This window comes from Zingiber officinale, chromosome 7B (assembly GCF_018446385.1).
Source record: "Zingiber officinale cultivar Zhangliang chromosome 7B, Zo_v1.1, whole genome shotgun sequence".
Taxonomy (NCBI): Eukaryota; Viridiplantae; Streptophyta; class Magnoliopsida; order Zingiberales; family Zingiberaceae; genus Zingiber; species Zingiber officinale.
The window spans coordinates 98,319,808-98,344,304 of NC_055999.1; the positions used below are offsets into that span (position 1 = coordinate 98,319,808).

General features: G+C 37.4%; 4 protein-coding genes across 8 annotated transcripts; all 4 read right to left on the bottom strand.

Moving 5' to 3' along the window:
* Positions 1-3,277: 3,277 nt before the first annotated feature.
* On the bottom strand, positions 3,278-3,937 carry LOC122004608. The gene has a single exon (XM_042559468.1). It carries the CDS (start codon positions 3,935-3,937, stop codon positions 3,278-3,280), a length of 660 nt encoding a protein of 219 aa, XP_042415402.1.
* A 3,617-nt stretch (positions 3,938-7,554) lies between these two features.
* On the bottom strand, positions 7,555-11,221 carry LOC122006463 (protein PHOX1-like). Its single transcript, XM_042561978.1, has 3 exons — positions 10,875-11,221; positions 8,750-10,781; positions 7,555-7,896 (listed from the first exon to the last, which is right to left on the bottom strand). Exons 2-3 carry the CDS (start codon positions 10,650-10,652, stop codon positions 7,718-7,720), a joined length of 2,082 nt encoding a protein of 693 aa, XP_042417912.1. The 5' UTR covers positions 10,653-10,781; positions 10,875-11,221; the 3' UTR covers positions 7,555-7,717.
* Positions 11,222-13,515: 2,294 nt separating this feature from the next.
* On the bottom strand, positions 13,516-18,613 carry LOC122006465 (ent-kaurenoic acid oxidase-like). 4 transcript variants are annotated; one of them, XM_042561981.1, is made up of 8 exons: positions 18,205-18,612; positions 15,457-15,934; positions 14,698-14,961; positions 14,535-14,624; positions 14,311-14,389; positions 14,132-14,238; positions 13,915-14,036; positions 13,516-13,835 (listed from the first exon to the last, which is right to left on the bottom strand). In XM_042561981.1, exons 1-8 carry the CDS (start codon positions 18,453-18,455, stop codon positions 13,736-13,738), a joined length of 1,491 nt encoding a protein of 496 aa, XP_042417915.1. In that variant the 5' UTR covers positions 18,456-18,612; the 3' UTR covers positions 13,516-13,735. The 4 variants fall into 4 exon arrangements, with proteins under 4 accessions (XP_042417915.1, XP_042417917.1, XP_042417918.1 ...); XM_042561983.1 differs by lacking the exon at positions 18,205-18,612 and adding an exon at positions 17,041-17,325; XM_042561984.1 differs by lacking the exon at positions 18,205-18,612 and adding an exon at positions 16,039-16,166.
* A 250-nt stretch (positions 18,614-18,863) lies between these two features.
* LOC122006464 (type I inositol polyphosphate 5-phosphatase 2-like) lies at positions 18,864-21,849 on the bottom strand. 2 transcript variants are annotated; one of them, XM_042561980.1, is made up of 10 exons: positions 21,434-21,849; positions 21,254-21,353; positions 21,082-21,168; positions 20,894-20,984; positions 20,720-20,824; positions 19,916-20,639; positions 19,632-19,819; positions 19,452-19,560; positions 19,236-19,384; positions 18,864-19,153 (listed from the first exon to the last, which is right to left on the bottom strand). In XM_042561980.1, the coding sequence occupies exons 1-10, from the start codon at positions 21,461-21,463 to the stop codon at positions 18,976-18,978; spliced, it is 1,761 nt and encodes a 586-aa protein (XP_042417914.1). In that variant the 5' UTR covers positions 21,464-21,849; the 3' UTR covers positions 18,864-18,975. The 2 variants fall into 2 exon arrangements, with proteins under 2 accessions (XP_042417914.1, XP_042417913.1); XM_042561979.1 differs by having other exon boundaries at positions 18,864-19,162; positions 21,434-21,845.
* Between the last annotated feature and the right edge of the window lie 2,648 nt (positions 21,850-24,497).

Below are 24,497 nucleotides of genomic sequence, written 5' to 3' on the forward strand. Positions count from 1 at the left end.
ATTAGGCAACTTGAAGTCCTAACTGGAGGTTAGGTAATGGAAAGTCTTAATTGGAGGTTAAGAAACGAAAAAATCCTAGTGAGTGAAGCAAGACAGTGTAAGTCCTAGCAGGGCTAGGAAGTGAAGACCCAGTTGGGAGCTAGGCAATGGAAATCCTAACGAAGCTAGACAGTGAAGATCTAGTTGAGAACTAGGAAATTAAAGTTCTAACAGGGTTAGACAGTAAAGACCTAGTTGGGAACTAAGTAATTGAAGTACTAGTGAGGCAAGACAGTGAAGACCTAGTTGGGAACTAGGCAATGGAAGTCATAGCGGAGCTAGGTAAGGGGGAAAGTCCAAGTGGGTCAAAGGTTGACCTGACACTTCATGATCAAAAGTCCAACGGGAGTTGGCACGAGATGGAAAGTCCAAGTGGGTCAAAAGTTGACCAGACATTTGGTATGTAAGTCCCAATAGATCAAGGTTGACTGAGGTTTGGGCAAAAAAAATACTAAAACTCAGATTAAAGGAGTTAGGGTTGAGTAATCGATTAAACTAAAGTAATCGATTGAGCAATGTGTCTCGTGAATAGAAGATGTTCGAATCAATTAGACCAATTGCCTAATTGATTGGGTACTGTTCTAATCGATTAGGTTGATCGTCTAATCAATTAGGAGTTGTTTTCGTGAAGCACAGAAAGGGATGAATCGATTAGGGTAATCAATTGAGAGCTTTGTCGCAACAACATAGAAGGTGTTGGAATCAATTGGGCAATCGATTAAGAATAAACCAATCGATTAGAGTAATCGATTGAGGGTCTTTTCACGATAGCACAGAGCCTTTGAATCGATTAGGGAAATCGATTAGAGACTTCCTAATCAATTGATATGGATCACCAATTGATTAGGCATTCAAAAAAGAGTCGTTCTATAGTTTTTTGAACGATCGTTTGACATGACAATCGATTAGGGATATGCCTAATCAATTAGGAGGCATCGAAGTAATCATAGAAAAGGGGTTTCACAAAGATTTTAAGGAACACTCCTTTATGCCAATTACTTCTTTGTTCTTGTTGCATTCTTGTTTCGAGTTTGTACGAGACTTTTTGGACTTTGGAAAGTTTTCAAGAATGAGATATTCATAGTGGAGCTGTGAATCTGAGGAGTGGATTCTTGGATTAGTCATCTCAAGGAGATAGATACCAAATAAAATCAAGGTGTTAGAGTTACTTTAAGTTTTCAACCACCAATCAAATTTAAAGAAGCGAAAGAAGTTATTCACCCCCTCTAACTCTCTACATGTCCAAACATAGTCGAATAGATAAGTGAATTTTGAAAATTCTATACACTGCTACAATGTCATCAGTCAGTTGCTACTGTAGCAAAACATGGTTCATGGTACTACACCATTACTATAGCAACACTGTAGCAATATTATAGCAACTATATTTTTTTTGAGGTCGTGGGAGTTTTTGTCTATTAATCAATTGATGCACCCTATTAATTGACTAATACTCCTATTTTAGCTTTACTAAAGCTGAATTCTTGTCTTGTCCTGCATCTAGTTGACCTCAATATACTATGACTTCTTTTACTGACATCCGGTCAACTGTAACATGCTAAGACTTCCTGTTGCCTAGCATCCTGCCAATCTTGACCTGTCAATACTTCCTTGTTGCCTAGCATCCAATCAACTTTGACATGTCAGTACTTTTTCGTTGCCTAGCATCTAATCAACCTTGATTTACTGGGACTTCATCATTGCCTGACATCTGGTTAACCTTGACTTATTGGGACTTCACACCTCATGTCATCTCCCTATTAGATTTCTGACTTGTAAGTGTTTGGTTAATCGCGACTCACTTGAACTTTTCTCTTGTCAATTAATTATTTGTTGGACTTCTGATCACTAAGTATTGGGTCAACTGTGACTCACTTAAACTTTCCATCTCGTGCTAACTCCATAATATACTTCCGACCGTCAAGTGTCTGGTTGACCGTGTCCCACTTTGACTTTTCATATCTTGTCAAGTATCCGGTCAACTTTGACCTACTTGATTTTTTGCTCAATCAACTTAACATATTGATCGACTGTCAAGTGTTTAGTCAATCTTAACCTATTTGACATTTCATTCAACCAATTAACATATTAATCAAATATTAAAATCTCACTTAAGGTTAACTTAGATCAGAGGTCAATTGCACCAAGACATAAGATTTCTAAGTCAGCTGCGACACTCGACTGTTGGCGCATCAATCAACTTATGAACAATAAGAATCTATTGTTAATGGTCACTAGAGTTAGTAAGAGTCATTCTGCATGTGTAATAGTCAAATCCAATAGAGTAAGTGAGAGGTTTCGTGGAGGTTTTCACCGTATATTCTAGGTGCTTTAGAGACAAGTGATGCTCCATTTTCACACATCTTAAGGCAATCCAAAAGCATTCAACGACGATGGAAAGTGAGATTTATTTGTGTAAATTGTTATTTACATTGTCTTTTATTTTCCATCTTTATTCTTGTTTTCTTGTTTGCGTCGTGGGTAAAGAACAGGGTGAACTGTAAAGGATTTCTTCGTCTCCATAAGGTATCCAGCAAGAAAAAAGATATATAGTACAGAAAGTCATCGAGTAGGAACCAAAGATTTTAAACCTAACGGTTTATCTTTTATGTTTATATTGTTATGTATTTGATTTGTATTTTCCACTACTTATAACTCTTGTAAACGAGCACAATAAATAACGATAGAAGAAAATTGAAATTGCTATTCACCTCCAATAGAGACGTCATTGGTCCACTAAAAAAATCTAAATGGCTCTCTATTTCATTCATCTTTAATACTAATAGATCTGATTGTCTAATCAAATCAATTCACTCATTCGATTAACCTTCAAGAGATTAATGATCTATTTATAATATTATATATTGTATGAGAGTTGAGATATGATTTTATTTATTTAACCTAAAAAAAAATTATTTTTAAATTGATTTTGATTGATTTTTCAACCTTCAAAATTGGGTGGAAGAGGGTTTCCTTCCCTCCCTCTTTGTCATTAACACTGAGCTCATGATCAAATATTCGCTACCTAGTTGGGATCTCACGATATATTGTGGCTTGGCTGGGATCTCACAAGCTCGCAGCCCTGAATTGGCCATGAGCTTGCAACCTTGCTGTTATTGAGACATTTCCTTATTTACAAATAAAATAAAAATAAACATTATAAGAGTTTTCACTCTACATTGTTTTTCTCTTTTATATAAAAAAAAAAGAGAGAGAGAAAGATTACACATGATCATCATCATTCATAACTCTCGATGGATGGCAGGAACCAAATTGGCGGAGGCAGCAGTTTGTCATACGGCATACAACAAAGCTCAATCTTTTCTTGTTCCAAATCGAAGAGGCCAATATCCGGATTTGCTCTACCCGTAACAATATTGCAGTTTATTCCCTCAAAAGTGTCGGTGAAGTAGATGCAATTAGCTCTGAGTCCACTAAAACCTTCAATCGATAATAAATAGGCATTGTTCATGCCTATAAAAAGAGATTGATTTTCCAAACATCTAACTTCATCCCAACAGGAACTACTCTCGCAATTATACTTCAAAATCATAAATCCTTCCGTCTCAAACTTTGTCGAATCATCTGTATAAATATTACATCTCATAATTAGGAACAGTTCGCCGGTGCTCGAGAATGCTAGATACTTATCCTGATGCACATAGCTTCTCGACAAGAAGGAGTCAGAGAGTTCAATATCACTATTGAATAGATCAATGATAACTCTTTTGACCGGATTATCTCCACTTAGGTCGAACGCAACAACCTCTGAAACACATCTTAGAATGTAAAACAATCCGTCGTGATAGATAATATCGAGCACGGGAAAGTCTAGACTTGTCCACTTAGACATCCCTGCTTTAGTGTAGGCTGTTGGATATTCGTGACGAATAACCATTGCCGTGTGATTTTGGGGAGTTGGATTTGAGGAGAAAACGACTTTCTTTATGAAATAGTCACGGCAAGTTTCAAATTCAAAAAAGTAAGAATTTGAATGATCAGTATTATGGCATAGGTAACCGCCACAATTAGGTAAAGGTTCGACACGAGGAAGGGGAAGGAAAGAAGGGAGATGAATTTGGGCAGCAGTAAGAGGATTCAAGAGGCTGGTGTTAAAAGCTAGATCAACAATGGCAACCCAACTACCATTAGATCCAGCATAACACATGCCATAGAGTGGAGGCACGGGAGAAAACTTGAATGAGGAGCGATGCTCATTATCTGAAGATAAAGATAAAAAGGTACATGAGTCATCGATTTGCTCGGCGGGAAGAAGAAGCCAAGGGTATGGAAAAACAATAGAAGGGAGAGCCGAGCACCAAGACTTGCATACCGTACGAAACACGACACGATGTGGGAAGTGTAGCTTCTCTCCTAGTTTTCTGAGAAGATCAAGAGGAAGCAACGACCAGTCGTGAGCATCGTCTTCCATATTTGAATGTTGTATATTTTGTTGAGAGAGAGAGAGGGGCGAGAGCTATATGAAATTGGAGAACAGAGACATAAAGAAATAAATGAAATTGAAGAAGATAGAAAAAATAAAGATGTAAAGAAATAATTTCTTTACTATATTTAATTTCTCGAAGGTAAATACTATTTATAGATATATTAGGTTGCTTAGTCAACAAAAATTATTTTTAATTAACAGAAATCTAATTAATAAAATTTTATTTAATATAATTTTACTTATTATAATAATTTATTTTAGCAAATGATTTACATGGAGTTTTCGGCTGCATTTTTTTTATTTGTGTACTGTTTCTCAAAATCTTGAAAACACTTTGGAATTTTAAAACAGTTTTTGGTGGCATTGCACAATTTCATATCTAATAGAATTTTAAATTCTAACAAATGATTTATTCTATAATAATAATTATTTATTGGATAATTCTTTTTCCCGGCTTACAGAAAAGCAATCAAATCTGGGAAATTATATTATTTGGAAATGTACTACCATCTTTACTACATGTAATTCAGAATTTTATTTTATGTTACATAACTTAAAAGGGAAACTATTTATAGCTATAAGACATTGCTTAAAGACACAACATGAAAGTAAATATTCATGAAAGACATTGCTTAAAGACACAACATTAAAGGAAACTATATATCTAATTCATAAGACATCTAATTAAAAAGGTCTTGAACCATGATATTCCAAAATATTCCTGTAAAAAAAATCAAGAAAAATTAATTAAATAAAGAAGTAACTAATACCAATTAAAATTAATAAAATAATGTAAAACTTACTATTTATTTTTTTCCTTCCTCCTCATGGATTTCTCTTTCTGCTTCGGTTTCAAAAACATTATCGCACTTCCGACATTCAAACTTAAGACGTCTGTGAAACTTATTATTGTGCCTTTAAGATCTTTTTCTAATACATACCTGGCAACTCTAGGATTCTCCTTTGGCAAGCCTTGCATAATATTTTTCCCTCGTTGTTGTAGAGAGGTAAAGGATTTGATGCACTCATGGTTACAGTAGTTGAAAAAGGATAATTTTTGTGCGTATTTATAAAAGATTTTAATGTTTTTTGGATGAAAAACATTAGAGTTGAATGATTGCTAAGAGTAAATAGAATAAACATGCAAAGAAGAACATAATTATCATTCCGTTGAATTTAATATTTAATTATTAATTGATTAATTAGTTATTAGACTTGGATTTAGTTTTACTGAGCTTATGGAATATCATCAATCGATTAATTTGTTGGTGCAATTCAAGTCCACTTGAGTTGAGTTCAATGTTTAATTAATATATTTATTGGCGAGAGCAAAATGCTAATTGATAAGTAACAAGAGAGTTTGTTAGAGAGGAAGATTGTCGGTGTAATTGACTTCAGGTCTAAGTAACTAGGTCATTGATCAAGCTCGAGTTAACTCGAATTGAATTTTGATATTTAATCAATATGTTTATTAATGAAAGCAAGACAACAAATATGTTTATTAATGAAAGCAAGACAACAAGTAAAAGGAGAATTTATTAGAGCAACACTTAATAAGAGTGAAATTCAAATAGATTAAGACTGACTGAACACTTGACAATAGTTAAAATGTTGACAAGTCATAGAGGACTGAATGTTAGGTATGAAAATAAAAGTTTAAACAAGTTGAAGGAGGATTGAATGTTTTTGAGGCAAAAGAATAAATTATAAAGGTCCAATAATGTTGTAAAGAGAGGACGCGTCTACAATTATGAACGTCTGAATGATGCGTTTTCATTAAAGACTCCTCCCTAAAGAAGGGAGATGAATTTGGGCACCAGTAAGAGGATTCAAGAGGCTGGTGTTAAAAGCTAAATCAACAATGGCAACCCAACAACCATTGGATCCAGCATAACACATGCCATAGAGTGGACGCACGGGAGAAAACTTGAATGAGGAGCAATGCTCATTATCTGACACGGGAGAAAACTTGAATGAGGCTAATGTTAAAAGCTAAATCAGCAAAGGCAACTCAACTGACATTAGAGCCAGCATAACACATGCCATGGAGCGGAGGCATGGGAGAAAATTTGAAAGAAGAATAATGATAGTAAAAGGTAAAATCTGTCATCCCAGTGAATTCATTATTGAAGGTATAGATAAAAAGGTACATTAGTCATCAATTGCTCAGCGGGAAGAGGAAGCAATGACCAATCGTGAGCATCATCATCCATATTGAAGTTTTGTGTTTTCTTTAGACGTTGCAGTTGAGAGAGGAGCGAGGTCTGTGAAATTGGAGAAGATATAAAAGATATATAAAGAAATAAATTATTACTTTATTTAATTTGTCAAAAGCAAATACTATTTATAGCGATTATATATTGCCAACAAAAATAATTTCTAATTAACGGAAATATAATTAATAATTTTTTTTAACTAATTACTTATTATAATAATTTATTATAACAACCATTTACCCTAGTAATTAGAACTTAAATTGATAGAGTTTCATTAACTAATTCCAGCAAAACATTTTAGTAATTTCTGCTGCATTTTTTGGAAAATAATCTTAGAAAAATTCGATTTGCTCAGCGTTTCATAAAATCTTAAAACACTGTGGAATGTTTTTAGATTGCCCAATTTCATGCCCAATAGAATTTCAGAAAATTATATATTCGTTACCATACTTCTGAATTGCATTCTTCTGAATCGGTTACAATAATTTCTAATATTTTAAAGAAAAAATAAAAAAAATTAATCCCGTAATAGTAAAGTTATTACCTTTCATATATGTCAGTACAGGTTAATTCCATTTAAGTGTCATTCAACCAGACAAACTAATTTCCGACTAAGAACAAGAACTCAGCTCTTCAAACAATATCAGAGTAATTGTACAGTGCCAATTTTTAAGAGTATCTCTTGTTCTCATAATGCAATAGTCAATTGAGAGTTTCTGTTACACCCAACACATGATCTTAGGGAATTGATCTGAATTTCTTGAAATACAAAGTTAAATAATTTGAGATAACCCAAGCTTTTGTATAAATTCACCCAACATGAAATAAATAAACCATTTTGACAGATGAGCATTTGAGAGTTGATCTGAATTAGAATTCAATATGTTCAAGACTTAAACAACAGTTACTAATCTAACAATTTCAATATATCTGTAAATAAATAAACTTAACTAAGGAAAATTAAAAAGTGAAGAAAAAAAGAAAGTCTATAGTCACCTCCCTTGTGTAGGAAGCTTCATGAGGTCTGACTTCTGCTGGTATTGATTATCATACACTTTTCATGATCTGGTGCAAGATAAACCTTTTGGTGAAATAATGGATCGAGACGAAGAGATGAGACGCTACTCATCCACATTTTAGCATCATATAGTTCATTTGATGCCTGAACTATCTCATCAATCATGAAGGCCAGCCCTGTAATCCAGTAAAAACACAGCGCTGACATTATTTTCCAATCCTAGCATGCATTGATACATTGATATTGATTAAAAGATTATTTTGTCAAGTGTACTTGGGAGTTTTTGTGTTCCATGAGGCATCTGAGTAGTGAGGTACATTTAGAGGTCTAACAACTTGGCAATAAAAAAAAAACACATGAGGACTCAAATTACAAATTCTGAGGAGTTCTTTGTTAATGGAATGTGGACTATATTTATTGAACAATTAGAATTAAACATTCCCATGCAAAATGGTTAAGCCAATGGCACGTCTGGGCTTCTGTGCAACTCCCATCCAATGACTGTGTTTGCATATATTAGCACTTGGAGAGCATGCACAAAGGCTGTTGTTCAACAACAAAATAGTGTGACAATATTGTCTGCATTAATAGTTCAAAACGAAGATCTTCAGTAGATCCTTGTTAGTGCACTAGTGTCTTTCTGGCACCAACACCTGGAGCTGATCTGAGTGTTACTAACTAGCATGGGGAACAGCAAAAATTCGACATTCAGTTGAACTTGGCTTCAATACAAAATTTAAATACATGATTAGAGAAGTGTTCGTCTAGAAGTCCACGTGGTGGCATGTAAAATTTCAATGAGAAAAGCAGTACCTTGATGGGTTGTTTGCAGAATTCATAAAAATGCAGAACAAGGAAAATTGCATTTCAACAATTTGTATCGATGAAAGTAGTATCACAGCATCATATCTAAATGAACTGATCCATTCAAATGTAAGGAGGTAATGATTTAGAATAGATGTTGCATATTTGAGGGGTTTAAATTAATTACGCAAGTGATGTGCCATATGAACCAGAAATCTCTTTTACCTTCATGGGGAATTCCATTGGCACAGTGCATTTTGACAAAATCAATAACCTCAATAGGGGAAACTCCTGCAATCTTCAATTTTTCTACTGCCTTCATGAGAGATTCTTCCCAAATGGGAATGCCTAATTTGAATTCCACCATAGACCGCTCATAGAGTATAGTTCCCCATAGTATGTTTACCTGAGACTTTACATTGGTGGCCAGTTTGGTTGCATCACTGATTGAGAGCTCTTTGAAATTACCACCCAGTACCATCTTCTCTGAGAGGACCTTTTCCCCTCTAGGTTTAGTCAGTTTATTGGGCCACTGGTTTTCTGGATTCTCTTCCCACATCTTTAACCCCTGTCCAACATTATCCTCGGAGTTTTTTAATAACTCAAAGAGTTTTGCTGAAGGCCACACAGCAAAATCTACCTTGCTCCCAAGAGCATGATACCATGTAAGTCTTGCTAGCTCAAACTGTTGTTGACCAAGGGCGATATGTCCTTCATAGAAGTCAGATCTAATTTTCAAGGCTTCTTCATATTTATTACCTGCCTTGATATATTCAATCTGAGCCCAGTTGTAGGCATCTTTTACCTTTTCAAGAACTAATCCATTGGATGAATCTTTTGCCAAGAACAACTTCTTCCTAGCACGAGCTAGAAGAACATTTCCCCAATTAAATAAAGCAAGTGCCGCCATTTGCTGAAAATTACTTTCAGCAAGATTAAATATTTCCTGGGCTTCTTCGCTTGTAACTGTATCTTCTATTGCCCCAGAATAGAGCTCCATACCAAGTTCATGAAGATCTGGAGATGAATGAGAACTGAAACCCAGATGCTTCTTAAAAAGGTGGGCATATTGCACAACCCATTCATCAATGTATGTCGTTGAAATCTTTTCCTTGTCATTCCCCATGCTCAATAATTCTTCACTGTGATTACCTATTCTTTCCTGCCCTCTCAAAGAAGTTTCCGTATCCTCAAGGGATGGTTCATGCTCAGGAGTAACTTCACTAAGATATAATCTGACAGAACCTTGTGGATCTGCAGACTCTTCCGCCCACCCTAGTTCCTTAGCTGCGGTGATGGTCACCAAATCCCCCTCTTTGTCTCTATATTTGATAAGGAAGGTTTTCAAGCTTGGAAATTTCTTGTGAACAATTTCCCTCAAATATGATATGCTGCAATTAGCTGGTATTTGGGCCCATCTGATATCCTCTGCAAGGACTAACTTCACTACTTTTATAGGTTCTTCCTTAACTTCAATGTGCTTCTCCTCTGTGAGAACCACATTCTCCTCGACTTTGTGGCTCCTTTTCTTCTTCTTTTTCTTCTTCTTCTTGCTGCTCTCTTTCACTACTCCAATATCTGGGATTTTTAAAACAGCACTGTCATCCACCATGACATTGTTCTTCTCCATCGCTTTACTTACCCTCTCAGATATCTCTAAGGCTGTTAAATTGTAAGGCTCTGATTCCAAAACAAGAGTGACATCTTCACAAGCCAAATCAAATCTATTCAAGGCTTCATAACATCTAGCCCTTTTCAATAAAGCTTTAGTGTACCTGGGTGATGCCTTAAGAGCTAGATTACATTCATCTATTGCTCGGTCGTAGTCAGGGCCCATCTGCATGTAACAAGCAGCAATGTTGCTGTGCAGGCATGCAGTATCGACGTGATTCTTAGGAAGAAGCCTTACAGCATTTTCATATTTGAGCAGAGATCCTTTGTAGTCCCTTTTCTGGAACAATTTGTTCCCATCCTCTATCATATTGCGTGCCATTCCCAAATAGTTTGCTGTATCCTCCTCTAATACTCCCAGATTATGCTCGTTGGATTTGCTATTTCTTGAGTTTGCATCATCGACACCGTTAAACTGAGCTCCAGAATTCTTCTTTTTGCCAGTAGACTTACCCATTCGCGGTTATTAACTTTATTTCTTTTCTTCACTTCCTTTTCTCTTCAAAAGGGGGAGGAACAGAATCTTTTCTTGGCTTACTACTAAAACAAAATGCTAGCTTGTTTCAAGATTCAAACTTGCTCTTTACTACGTTCAAATAATTAAACAAAGAGTGAGAATTGACGAAGACAATGAGTTCGTGAAACCCTAATCCTGCGTCAAAGGACTAGCCTCTCCTACCTTACTAGCTCCATTGACACAACCTCCGCAGATCTGAAGGTAATATAGCATCCTAAATTAGCAGATGCGTCATTTCCGACCGTCTAAAAAGAATCAAAAAGCTAGCTTCCGCCAAAAGAACAAACCACTCGCGCAAAGGATCAAAGCAGCGAGAAAACTTATCTGCTCGACGTCTCTGCCGTGCCTTGCTCCTCGAAAAAGATTGAATCTTTTCTTTGGCGTGATCGTCACCTCCAAAAGATGCCAACGAGAAATCTACAGAGGAAGCTTCTCGGCGAGGATTTTGCCAACCGCTGCTCTTCGATTCCTCCGCCAGCTTGTGACGACGAAGAATAGCCGAACGAAAGTCATGAACGACCACTACTTTTAGTAAAAAAATTCATTTGGCACCCCTGAATTCCTGAAAAAAAAAATTGCCTACTTTTATTTTTAAAAATCTTTAAATTATCAAAATACTATCATATTTCTAAAATTCTTGTTATTTTATCTCCATATTAATATTAATATTAAGAATAAAATCATAAGTGTCTAAAAATTATAAAAATGTTTTAATAATTTTAAAATCATAATGGTATTTTTAAAAAATAATCAATTTGTAAGAGATACAATTGCTTGTTGCTATGAATTTCTTAATCTAAATTTATGTTAAAATTAAATTTTTATAGATATTTTTTTAAAATCCAGATATTCAATTATTTGAATCAAGATAGAGCCACTTATTAGCCCTCGGAAAGATTTAGTGACTAGCGCTTGAGGTATTATTAATTTAAAATTTAGGGTTCAAATTTCAGTATAGTTAAATTAAATATCTCTCTTATGTATCCATTATTATTTTAAAGATTAATAATTACGAAATCGTCTTTTGGTGTTGAAGTTCAACGTTGAGGAAGAGCTGCAGCTCGAATTTATCGAGGGAGAAAGAAAGAATGTATGTGAAAGAGAGAGGAAGATAATCTGGAAGCTTTCAATCAGTCCTAAAAGTGACGGACTTCGTCCGATAAATTGTTACCATTTTTTTAATATCATATTAAATTGATTATCTAAATTTATAGTGAATTTTTTAAAGACTTTAATACAATTATATTTTACAATTCACTTTCTCTAAATGCCTTTTAAAATTTTCAAATCATTAAAATATTATATCATAATTCTATTAAATAAATTTAGAATGTGGATGACTAGAAGTTTGAGGGACGATTTTAAAATTCTAAATATATTTATTAAAATATTAGATACCTTTAAAGCTTTAGAATCATCAAAATACTTATAAAATTTAATCTCTCCATGACTCCATATACAGATTAATGTGTTTAGTCTCTTATCGAATCACAAATTTAATAAATAAATTAAATCATTAAACTAGAGTAGATCCAATTGTATCAACCTACTCAATTCTCATACATCAAAAAAAATAAAAGATTAGCTCAAGTCGATGAAGAGAAAAAAAAAATAATACTAAAAGTTAACTAAACAAAATTTGTTTAACTTGATTTGAGAAAAAGTAAAAGCCATCGATTTATTCGAATAAGAAACTATTTGGATGGTTAATTGAAGTATTTTCTACTTTTAATTTTCAAATTGTGTTTCATATCCATTCCATCGATCGGGTCAAGATCCTCGATGCCAATGGTCATCGATGAGCCATTCCAATTTGTGTTGCTATGGAAGGGAGTGTTCTTGATCTTTGCCACCAAGGTGTCGTCTTTGCTAACAACATGAATCTCCCCTGTTAAATGAAGATAGAAAGGTAGCAAATAAATAGATCGATATATCGATATAAAGAAATGGTAAACCGAGTAAAGTGAATCGAAAGAAAAGGAACACATGGCGTGCCTGTAGGATGAGAAAAGAACCAAAGTACAATGGTGCAAAGGAGGATGACAAAGGGAATCATATGAACCATATTCTCGGCCACTTTGATTCGATTTACTTCTTTCTTCTCGACCTCCGATTGAGGGTGGTAAGGGGAGAGGTGGTGGTCCATGTCAATGCTCGATCGCAATCCTACAGCCGAGTACGAGCCCCCCATTGCTTGGGCTGCCATGCTTATGTGGAACTCGTCCGATGCTCGTGTTGTACTCCCCGATCGATGCATATTGAGATTGTCTTGCTTCCTTTATCTATCTTTTCAAGTTTAGTATAGTCTCGCCTTCACCTCCTACTTTGAAAGATATATAATACTTTGATAGAAGGAAAGAAGGATAATTTTCGGTATTTAAAAATAATTAAGACACAAAAATTGAAGTAGATCGAGATCCGAAGTTGTTGGAGATTTTGTGTTGACGATTGTAATCATTTGAGCTAGAAAACTTGGTCAACGAATTTAAGAATATTCTAAGATTTATAATGTTATGTGTAGAAAAATTGGGTGTGTTGGCATTGACTTAATTTAATAGTTCATTGAATATTTTTAAACTTAATCTTAATACATTTTTGAAATCAATAATCCAATTTATTTTAGCTTTAAGGATCAAAATCTTGGGCAATCTCTGCCTAACATGGTTGGCCTATATCTAGTCCTCTCTCGGCTCGTTCAACCGATTCATTTGATTCATCATCCGGTTCGTGCAATTTACTCATTCGGTTAGCTCAATCTACCCATTCGACTAGCTGTTGACTCATTTTGATAGGCTCAATTACGAGACCAAACACACGATTATATTCTTAGTAAATGATAAATGATACAAGGCAGTGGATCTCACTGATCCCGGGCATCAACATATATATATATACACTTTGGAACTTCACTGGTAGATTTGAAGCCTAAAGAAAGCAAACCTTTCCACCTTAAAACTTATTTACTTTGACATAGTACATAAAGAACAGCACCATTCAGATGTCTCAGCAGCATGTCCTTTACACTATTCATCTTTTATCCTTGTGATTTTCGCCAGACAATTATCGACGGGCCGAGGATGAGGCAAGTATCGAACTTGGCAGTGTGGATTTAGCCTTGTAAGCCTGCAGGTGGGCAAAGAAGATGATGACTCTTATAAGAAGGAACATTTTGAAACTCAAATTGAAGTATCAAAGAGCTTACTGATACTTAAGAAGGAAATGGTGAAGGAATACAGATATCTCTAGTTTGGCTAGTTCGTTTCCTGGGCACAACCTGCTTCCTGCTCCAAAGGCAAGAAAGCTTCCGGCTTTCGGTATAAAATCCTGGATATGCGAATAAGTAATGTTTTATGATCAAAGGAAACTGCAGGATGTACATCTGAGAATTGGAAGAGGGAGGAAATCAGTTTTCTACTTACATTCCATCGAGATGGGTTGAACTTCTTAGGGTCAGGATACAATTGAGGATCCAAGTTAACACTTCTGTACCAAACCTGAATTTTCCATCCCATCGGTATTGAATAACCTGTAGTTGCATGTTATTCTACATTGGCCAAGTTTGAGCAAATGATTAGTGATTAGTAGCTCCTATAAGTACCATTGATATACGTGTCTTTTGTCGCTTGCCGGAAAGACACAAATGAGATGTTAACTATGCGTAACGTCTCATCTATAACCTTTAGAAAGAACAAGAAAAAATTGGTGTCAAGACTCGATATAAACATAAGTCACTAAGAAGCTTGAAATTGAATTAGAAATTTTGGCAGGTCATGAATACATTATTGCTGATACTAATAGCTCTGCAATAGAAGCTATCCAAACCTTCGAAAGATATTCCATCTTCCTGATCTCCTTCATTGTTAGACCCTTCTGAGTAGGTGGCATATTTCTTTGAATTTCCTCTTGCTCTAACTACAAGGTATCATAATTTTGAACTGTCAGATTAAGATGCCTAGGAAAATGGTGATTGATAGACATATGCTACCTTTGCTTGCTCAAAAATTTCTGGATTTTCTTGAAGAAATACAGTTGCCCACATGGTTATATGCCCGGACGATTCATGGCCAGCATTGAGGTACATAATTAGCACATCAATGATCTCTTCATCGCTCAATTTTCTACCATTTTCATCTTCAATGTCCATTAACCTGTCCATCATGTCCTTTTTTGTTGGAGTGAAACTTTTTGTCCTCGTAGCCTTTCTTTCATCAAGAACACCCTGGAGAACTGCCACCAGTGTTCTTCTAGCCTAGCAGAAACAATTTGGAATAAAATGGTTTTGGAACATCAGCAATAGAGACCTTCAAATATGAAAACAAATCACTCTTCTAGTTGTCGCTAAAATTTTCAGATGAAACTTGTTCAACACAGCTTAGCATAATTTCAAGATAAGCACTTAATTGGTGTTTTAGCCACGCCATCATCTATGTGTTTATCTTAAACTAAAAGAATAAGATCACTCAACCAATCAAGGGCAAATCCAAGCTAGTACAGAGATTCTAGCTCCAAGAATGTAGCTGTATAAGAAAAAGTTCCTTCATGGCAATCTCTAGACAGTGATAAATAAGAACACAATTTTATTGCATGAAAAATAGTAAAAGAAACTCTTTACAGATTTCTATGCACATATGCAAAGCTATTTACAGATTTCTCATACAAAGATTATTTATAAACTTAATACTTTTAAGTGACTAAAAACTGGAATTGTATTATACCATGTATGTCACATGCAGAGAGTCATTACCTTCAATGCTCTATGGTAAGCAAATCCAGGGAAGTTGATAGCCATAGCTCTCATTCCATAATTCAGATTAGTGTAAACACTTTCCAATGATTCCATAAGAATCTCATCTTCTGAGCAGAGAAATATTTTCATAATAATTCTAAATGTAAACCTCCGTAGCTCTGTAAGGAACTCTATCGATCCCATACTAGCCCACCTTTCCAAAGATGATAACACAGTATTTTCTATGAACTGGAGATAGGTATTGAGTGCTTCATAACCATTTATAGGATTTGCTGTGAGTCGTCTTAACCGCTTGTGTTCTTCTACACCGATGGCTATGAATGATTTCTTTCCAATAAGCTCATTTGTTGACTTAGGCCATCCAGGCACAAAATGATCATCATCCATTAAGATTTGTTTGCAGATTTCCGGCGCTGTGACCATGATTGTTGGGTTTCCAAACATGAAGGCCTTGTATATTCCGGTGTGTCCATATCTGCACCAAGAATTAAACAAACGGAGGGTGTCATGACTTAGTTATTGATACTAACAGTGAAGAGACCACAAGCTATAAATTCAAATCGCACAAACGATTCTTACAATGTTAGGTTCTCATTCCTTTTTGTGGCTAGTTTCTAGCAGTAAATTCAGAAGGAAAGCATTTTCCACTTTTCCTTGCTATTCACTATATTTGCCACTATGTTATACCGTTAAGCTCAACAGAAGGATAATCTTCATACAGCCAAACCAAAATAATTGAGACAAAAACAACTTAACAACTCTGATAATGATTATATTATTGATAATTTGTCGGGTGCCAGCCACTAGTTTTAATACGATAAACATTAAAGGGGAAGCCATGACTCATTTGTGGTCCACAAACTAGTCAATGCTACAAACTCAAGATGATAAAACATGTCAGGACAATAAACAGTGTTCCGAAAGGCAAACTGGGATGAAAAGCAAATTTGTCTTTCAGCAAAATTAAATGAGCTTCCAGTAATGTGCAAAGAACCAAACAAATTTGAGAAAGAGAAACTGTAGAATATCTGCTAGGAAAGAGAGGCCGAACTAGAAACAAGACCTTGGTTGGACTGACTGTAATTCGTTTCCTGTACTTTGTCCTTATAAACGTCTGCTCCACATTCAACCTCTTAGTAAAACCAATCAGAAGTGGATTAAAACCAAGGCCCCATAAAGGAAAAAGACATCCAACCAGAAAAGAATGATTCCAACCCAGACATCTACACAACCGAACAATCACCAGTCCACCATGGAGGACAAGAATTGCACAGGCTGCGTTTAATATTTTATCCCCAACAGAGAATTTGTCAGCAACAAGAAAGCACACAGAACAAGAAGCTGAAGAGCTCCTGGGAATTCAATTCAATTCATCCAAATAACACTACATATTTAAGAAAAACAAATAACTCTACTTTAGTCACTAGTTCAAGATATATTTAGAAGACAACTGACAAACGTATCATGTAGATTGTTATGACTCGAATCCAGAAACCATTTAGAAGTAACTTTGTGCCCCATATTAAAATGAATCTTTGCCTTAAAGGATTGATTTTGCTGAATTTTTTTCACATAAAGAACCTGATTAATAGCATTCAGTGGCTTGTATCTGAAACGGGTTGGAAATTGAAATCATCGATGGATCTGAAGCAAGGTGGCATGGGGATTTGCCGATACCAATCCTTGTTGGGTCCCATGTCATATCTAGGAACTCCATAATATTAGTGCCCATAATGGAATGTGCCCCACAGCTTCAGTGAAGACAACGTGCCATCAGCGTGACCACAAAGTAAAAAAAAACATCGTTATCCCAGAATAATGTTTTGTGAGCAAGAAGTTGTGGACTAAAATTCTTGAAGGTGGCCAAGGAGAAAGGATTTTTTTAGTTAATAGATTAACCAAAGATTTAAAGTACAATAAATATATGCTTTATAAATTTATCAAGGAGTAGGAGAAAAATATTTCAACTCAAATTTAACAACAAAATTTGGGTGGAGATCCTCATTTACTGAATCACAAACCTTCCTTAGTAGATTAGAAAAACTTCTAACAGAAAGCAATGACTAAAAACTTTACAAGATGATCTCAACGATCAAAATTTCATAAGTAAGCTGCCTGCAGTGAGGATTAGTGCTGTTGAATTCTATTGTACAAACAACAACCAAAGTCCACAGGGGTAGACACTAGAAAGAGTTCTATTTTCTATTCATGGATGCCTCATGCATTGACATAGGGCATCAGCATAATCGAAAGGACTCATGAATGTGGTATAATTTGATCATTACAAAGTGAGTTTTACTAATCTAATACTATTTTCTATTCAGTATTTGGCAGTCCTCTCACCATGTAATAGTACAAAATTTGTCGAAGTCAACCTTTCATTTTCCATGAAACGGACATTACATAGCCTCCCACACTCTCCTCTTCATATTACCTAGGCCAAATCCCAATCGCCCTCCTGTTGCAATCCCAATCTCCGTCTCCATTGAATTATTCATCGATAAGGTGAAAATAACGTAATCGAAAGAGAAAAACATTAATTTTCGGAACACACGAAATTCAAACCGAAATTTTCTTCCATAAATGGAACAAAAAAAGAAGTATTCAATGAAACTATAACGATCCCAAAGAAGTAAGAGCAAAAAATAATAATAATAATAATAAAAAAACTCAATTTTGGGGAAGCAGAGGCAAGTAAAAAAAGCAACATGGACGTGTTAGAAGAAAGAGGTACAGAGGGAGGACCGGCGGTGGAAGGAGGCGATGAAGGCATCGGGGTCGTGGGATTTGAAGGCGCGGAGGAAAGCCCACATGTTCCCGACGAGCGGCCATCCCATGTCTCCCGGCGGCAGGCAGCCGCGAGCCGCGGCCCCGAGCCGCCGCTCCCACGCCCACCCATGCAGGCGCCGCGCGCCACCGCACGCAACCCAGATCGCCGCCACCAGGGCCGCGAGCGGCAGCAGCAGCCCCCACGCCTCGTCGCGCATCGTCACCATCGCCGTCGCCTCAGCTTCTTCTACCTCGAGCGGGGCGAGGCGAGGGAAGGAGCGGTCGTTGGATCCGGTGTCGTTCCATGTGGTATTTATAGAGAGAGTGGAGAGGAGGTGTATCAGAGCGGAAAACACAGGGTCAACGGCCGGCCAGACGAGGCATTTTTTGTCCGGGAGTGGATTAGAGACAGAGCATTTTAAGCTATTTTTTAAAAATAAATAAATAAATAAATCACAGAGAGAATTTCAATAATTTCATTTTTATTTATTTTAAATATTTTTTCCTATATATGCAACTATTTTAATTTATTTTTAAAACACCATTTTTTTTAATCGTGTTTGAATTTTAGCATTATATTCTGTTTTAAAATTTTGAAATTGTTTGAAAAGAAAAGAAAGAAAGAAAGAAGAAGAGACGAAGAATTCTGTCTTTGACTAATTTGTCACTAAAATCAACACGATCCATGCCGGCATTCTCCATATCAGTAACTGCACCACCTCCACTTCAAAAGCTTGATGAACATGGTCACTCGTTCTGAGCCAGAAATCCAGCGCCGGCGAAGTTCAGCACTCTCTCGAGTTTCCTCTGATCAAACACTTCAACTTCGACTAGAAACACAGAGCTCACCGGACGATGATCGGAAAGGTTTAGCTCAGATCGCCAGTAGGATTCCTGTCTGATTCCTTTCCCCAGCCACAGAATCCTGTCACACCTAAAAGAAGAAGCATAAATCATTCGAGTTCATGCTCATATTTAATTACGACTTCAGAGACGTATATATATACCATGCTGGGGACCTCTTCTTCTCCCCTTCCCTCGCGATTTCTCCCACGTATCTAGTGGAATTCCTTTCATATTTGTAAGTTGGCGGGAAGTTCACCGATCCTTCCTTCCAACCATCAAAGATGCGGCCGATTCTCAGCTCATTGCTCAGCTGCCATGGCTGATGGAGTGATCAAACCGTACATGATTATGCTAAAATTCACTGACGGGAGCAGTACCTGATCATAGTTCATCAGTTCGTCCCAGCTTTTTCTTGCTACCAGCGCTCTTACCTCAGCGTCCGGCAGATTCAGACGATAATTCAAGTCGCCGAACCAGAAAATTCGACTGTTTCGATTCACAAAAGCTCAGACATGATCAAAACCTACTGATGGAGTAACTAGCTAGCTAGCTCTTACTCGTGGGACGGTATCGTTTGCGGCTGATGATCGGCGTCGACGACCGAGCGAAACCGTGTGCGCTGGAGGATGTCGAAAACATCGGAGTTTCTCCTCTGCTGATCCCCCTCCTTGTTCCCCGAAGTGAGATGAGAACACACGAAGCACACTCGCGTCTGGAAAAGGGTCATGCTTACAGAAACAGATCCCTACACCATGAAAATTAGAGCTAATCGAATCAGGAGGAAGGAAACCTCAAGCTTAGCTTTCTCGGTATCAGACCCAGAGAGGAGAAATCAAACAACCTTGTTTCCCATGTACCCCATAAGCCCCACACCCACCGGAGAAACCTTCAGATTGTTCACATGCCGTCGGAGCGTTCGACGCACCCAAACGGAGATGTATATGCCGACCATCTGCTTGCCGACGACGCGGACGTATCCGTTGCTCGATTTGGAAGGCCTCTCTTCGGCACCAACATCAAACTTATCCAGTTCTTCTTCGGAGGACCTGTCTGAGATGTCGTTCAGTGAGCTGAGGACGTCAGCGGCCGCTTGCTGCTCTGACCACAGCATTCCCAGGTTCCCTGAACTGTGGCAGACTCTCTTCATGCCTGCGCCGCCGGCTGAACCGCGAGGCTCTGGAATTCGGGCCTCGTCCAGCCAATCGAGTCCGATTCTCGCGGAGCTGCTCAGGACCCTTCTCAGTTTCTTGCCGGGCACCAGGAGTCGCTGAGGGGTGTCCAGTGAGTACTCAGGCCAGTCGAAGTCGACCCCGCCATGAATGATGCTGATGTTCTTCGAGCGCGGGCTCGGTTTCTCCCTGGCATGGGCAGTTGTTGGGGATGTGCCAGGAGGGGCCGAGGAGGATGACAATGGGGAGAGAGGAGCGCTGTAGCATTTGTAGACTGGCTTTGGCTGCAGAGATCTGTTCAGGCTTCTTCTTATAATGGCCTCCCATTTTTGGATCGGCCTGTTGTCCTCTGCTCCGAGCACGTTCCCAGCGTTTAAAGGAACTACCTCCTGAAAACTGCAATAGAAATGTTAAGAAACTTCATAAGGTTTATAATTCGTGTTCATCGATCACAGAAAAATGGAGAGACTACTCACCCAAGTACATACAAATCAGCAGGCTCTTGAGTATCGAGCCATTCATCGAGTTGAAGATCTTCCAGAGGAGTCCTTCCTGCTACATTCCATGTGCCAATCATCACCCTACGGATCCAAACTAAAATTCAGTTTAAGGAAAAATCTAAAGAGTTCATTTGGATAGCAGAAACAGGCCTCAAATCTTTGCTCGTTATATAATTAAGCCGCAAAGTTTCAGATCTTCTTCTCCTAAGCCTCGTCGTCGAGGAGACCCTCGTTTCTGTTCCTGGAGAATTTTTCAGAGAGCAAGCTATAGAAATCGGAGAAAGTGATACGGATTTCACTTTGCTATGCGATCAAACAGCACGACAAGGTTCAAGAACCTGACGCTTCGCTGCTGTTGGGGTTGGTACTTCCCCTTTCCTCTGTTTCGAAGAACGGACGTCCCAAGCCGCCGGAGATTCTTGCATCTTGAACAACAAAAAAGATTTTGAGGTTAGGGGCAAGAAACTCGATCCAAAGCTGCTGTCGAGTTCAGAATTTGTCTGCACAGACCGTCGTCGTCGCTCTCGGTCTCGACCTCGTCCTCGCTGAACTCATGAACCTTGGGCTTGATGTTGAGCCACTTCCTCGCGACTATGGATGGCCAGAAGGACTGCTCAAAGACAAATATTAGAGAAGGAAAGAAAAAAGAAAAAGAAGAAGAAGGAACGAAGAAGACCAAAGAGAGTATACCTCAGATCGACTGCCTTTCCTGGTTCTCATGATCTATTGTAGTCCCAAAAGAAGCTCCCGTCACGATTATTATATACGAAATCCCCGGGAAACACTGAGGAGCCTCGGAAGATCAGGAAACCGGTGCAACGTACGGACAAAAGGCACTCGAGAAAGCGACGGGGAGCGAGCATGTGGCGGAGAGACAGCAGGCGACTGTCTCTGCAAATCCTCAAAGCAAATTTCTGAATTCTCGGCTCCAAGATTATTCAACGGCGACCTCCAACTGGGCGCGTCGTTTCCTCCCTGTTTCCTCGCGAAGCAGAGCATTCGCCTCGACGCAGAAAGGCATCCCACTCGGGGATAAAGGCGAGGCGAGGCGAGGCCCGCGGCATGCATGCGGCCGATCGATGCCACAGCTAGCGCGAGTTCCTCCGCCAGCGCCGAGGCACAACTAAAAGCGGCGACGAAGCGTATATTCGGAACCGGAAGTCCTCGTGCTAGTGGAGGCGGCGATAGTGACGCCCACCATCGCGACATCCCGAACGGAACTGAAAGCGAACGCATGCGTTGCAGTTCATATTATATGGACTCTTTCGCTAGTATCGAGTCACATCCTTTTCCTGCATTATAACTTTTTTAAAAAAAAAAAGGCTAAATAATTTTTAACCCCCCTGTGTTTTTCATCCAAAAACAGTTTGCCCCCCTATATTTAAAAAATGACACTTAGCCCCCCTATGTTTTAAAGAAAAAAGAAAAAAAATAATAAATGACCAAAATAGCCCTTACTTTTATTTAAATGTTAAAATTATGGCTAAATAAGTTCCTTTTATTTTTCATCCAAAAACAGTTTCCCTCTTGTATTGAAAAAATGACACTTAGCCTCCTATGTTTTAAAGGAAAAAAAGAAAAAAATAGTTAATGACTAAAATAACTTCTTTACTATTCTAAATGTTAAAATTATTCTAACTGAACATCCTTATTTAAAGTAACCTTAGATTTTTAGACAAAAAGAAATGTAAAAAATAAAAAATCTTACATAATCATTGAAAGCTTAATCTTAATCAAACCTGATTTATATATAGGTCAAAAATTTCACTTGTTTCTAAAAAAACTCTCACAAAATTTATACATGCACCAGTAAAAATTTTGTGAGATTTTTTTATGAATAAGTGAAATTTTTGACCTATATATCAATTAAGTTTGGTTAAGATTAAGTTTTCAACGATTATGTGAAATTTTTTATTTTTACTTTTCTTTTTGTCTAAAAATCTAAGGTTACCTTGAATAAGGATGTTTCAATTAGAATAATTTTAACATTTAGAATATTAAAGGAGTTATTTTGATCATTTACTATTTTTTTTCTTTTTTTCTTTAAAACATAGGGGGCTAAGTGTCATTTTTTAAATACAGGGGGAAACTACTTTTGGATGAAAAATAAAAGGGGCTTAAAGTTATTTAGCCATAATTTAACATTTAAATAGCAAAGGGTTATTTTTGTCATTTATTATTTTTTGTCTTTTTTTCTTTAAAACATAGGGGGGCTAAGTGTCATTTTTTAAATATAGGGGGGCAAACTGCTTTTGAAAGGAAAACATAAGGGGGTTTAAAGTTATTTAGCCAAAAAAAAACTAATTTATATAGAATTTCCACACACTAAATTGCAAGTAGATCAAGTAGATCGGTCACAACCTGACTCAAGTTGCAACCTTTCGACGACGTATCGGGTGTGGAATTACGAAAGGGGGATCTCTCCGACTTGAACTATCATCATTCGTGACTAACCGACTGCCCCCATCGCTATGGGTCAATTCAGCCTCCCAAGTTGGAGAGCAGATCTTCAAGTCTAAAGAAAATAGATGGATAGTTCATTTTTAATTACGGTCTGATTTTGATCATGATCTCTAACTGTAATTGATTATAATTTTTTCTAAGTTCATTGTTTCCATCAAGTTATAGTTTGGATTGAAGCGAGCGGTCGAAGATCACTCGGAGGCCGTCGAAAGTGAGCAAGTGTCCAGGTTGCCGAGCACTGAGCAGGGGGCGGCCTCCAGCCGTCCGCTTCAATCCAAACTATAACCTGATGTGGACGGTGAACCTAGGGAGAAATCGCAATCAATTGCGACCGGATCACAATTACAATCCGACCGTAATTAGAAGTAAACCATCCCCTGGTCCATTTTTTTTTTTTGAACTAGAAGATCTGATCTCCCTAAGTTGGATGTTGTGGATAGAGCCGTCAATTTGGATTGGACTCGTTAGGTTGGCCCGCCCCACCAAACAATTTAAGCAGGTTGTGTTAGAATTTTATCAACTCAAGCCCGTCGCGGGCCGACCTGCCTAGGACTGCGACCCGCGCGAGTCGACCCGCGACGGGCTTGGGTTGACTCGAATGTTTAGAAACACATGTAAACTAAGGGGCGTTTGGTTTAGGGGAATAAGAGTGAGAAATGGAAATATCAATCATTAATTGGCATTGTTGATGTTTCGATTATAGGAATGGAAATACAAATAAGGGAATTAATCCTTATAATTGGGTAATGATTCATTCTCATATCTCCCCCTTCAATGAATCATTACTTTATTTTCAACAATCAAAATATTTCCTTATTCCAAAAATACCCTTGATCCAAAATTAAAAATTTTCCCCTTAATATCAAATATCAAAATATATTTATATAAATTTTTTTTTCATATCACTTTCTCTCTCCTTGTTCTATCTCCTCATCATATTTTCTCTCTCCTCATTTTATCACCCACTTTTTCTCTCCTTAATCTCTCTCATCACACTTTCTTTCCTCTTTTTTTCTTATTACACTTTTTCTCTCATCACACTTTCTCTCTCCTTAATATCTTCCATCACACTCTCTTCCCTCTTTTTTTTATCACACTTTCTCTTTCATCATACATTTTCTCTCCTCAGTCTCTCACATCACACTCTCTTTTCTCTTTCTTCTCATCACACTTTCTCTTTCTATCTCATCACACTTTCTCTCTAATCATACTTTTATCTCTCCTCAATCTCTTCCATCACACTCTCTCTTCTCATTTTTTTCTCATTACACTTTCTCTCTCATCATATTTT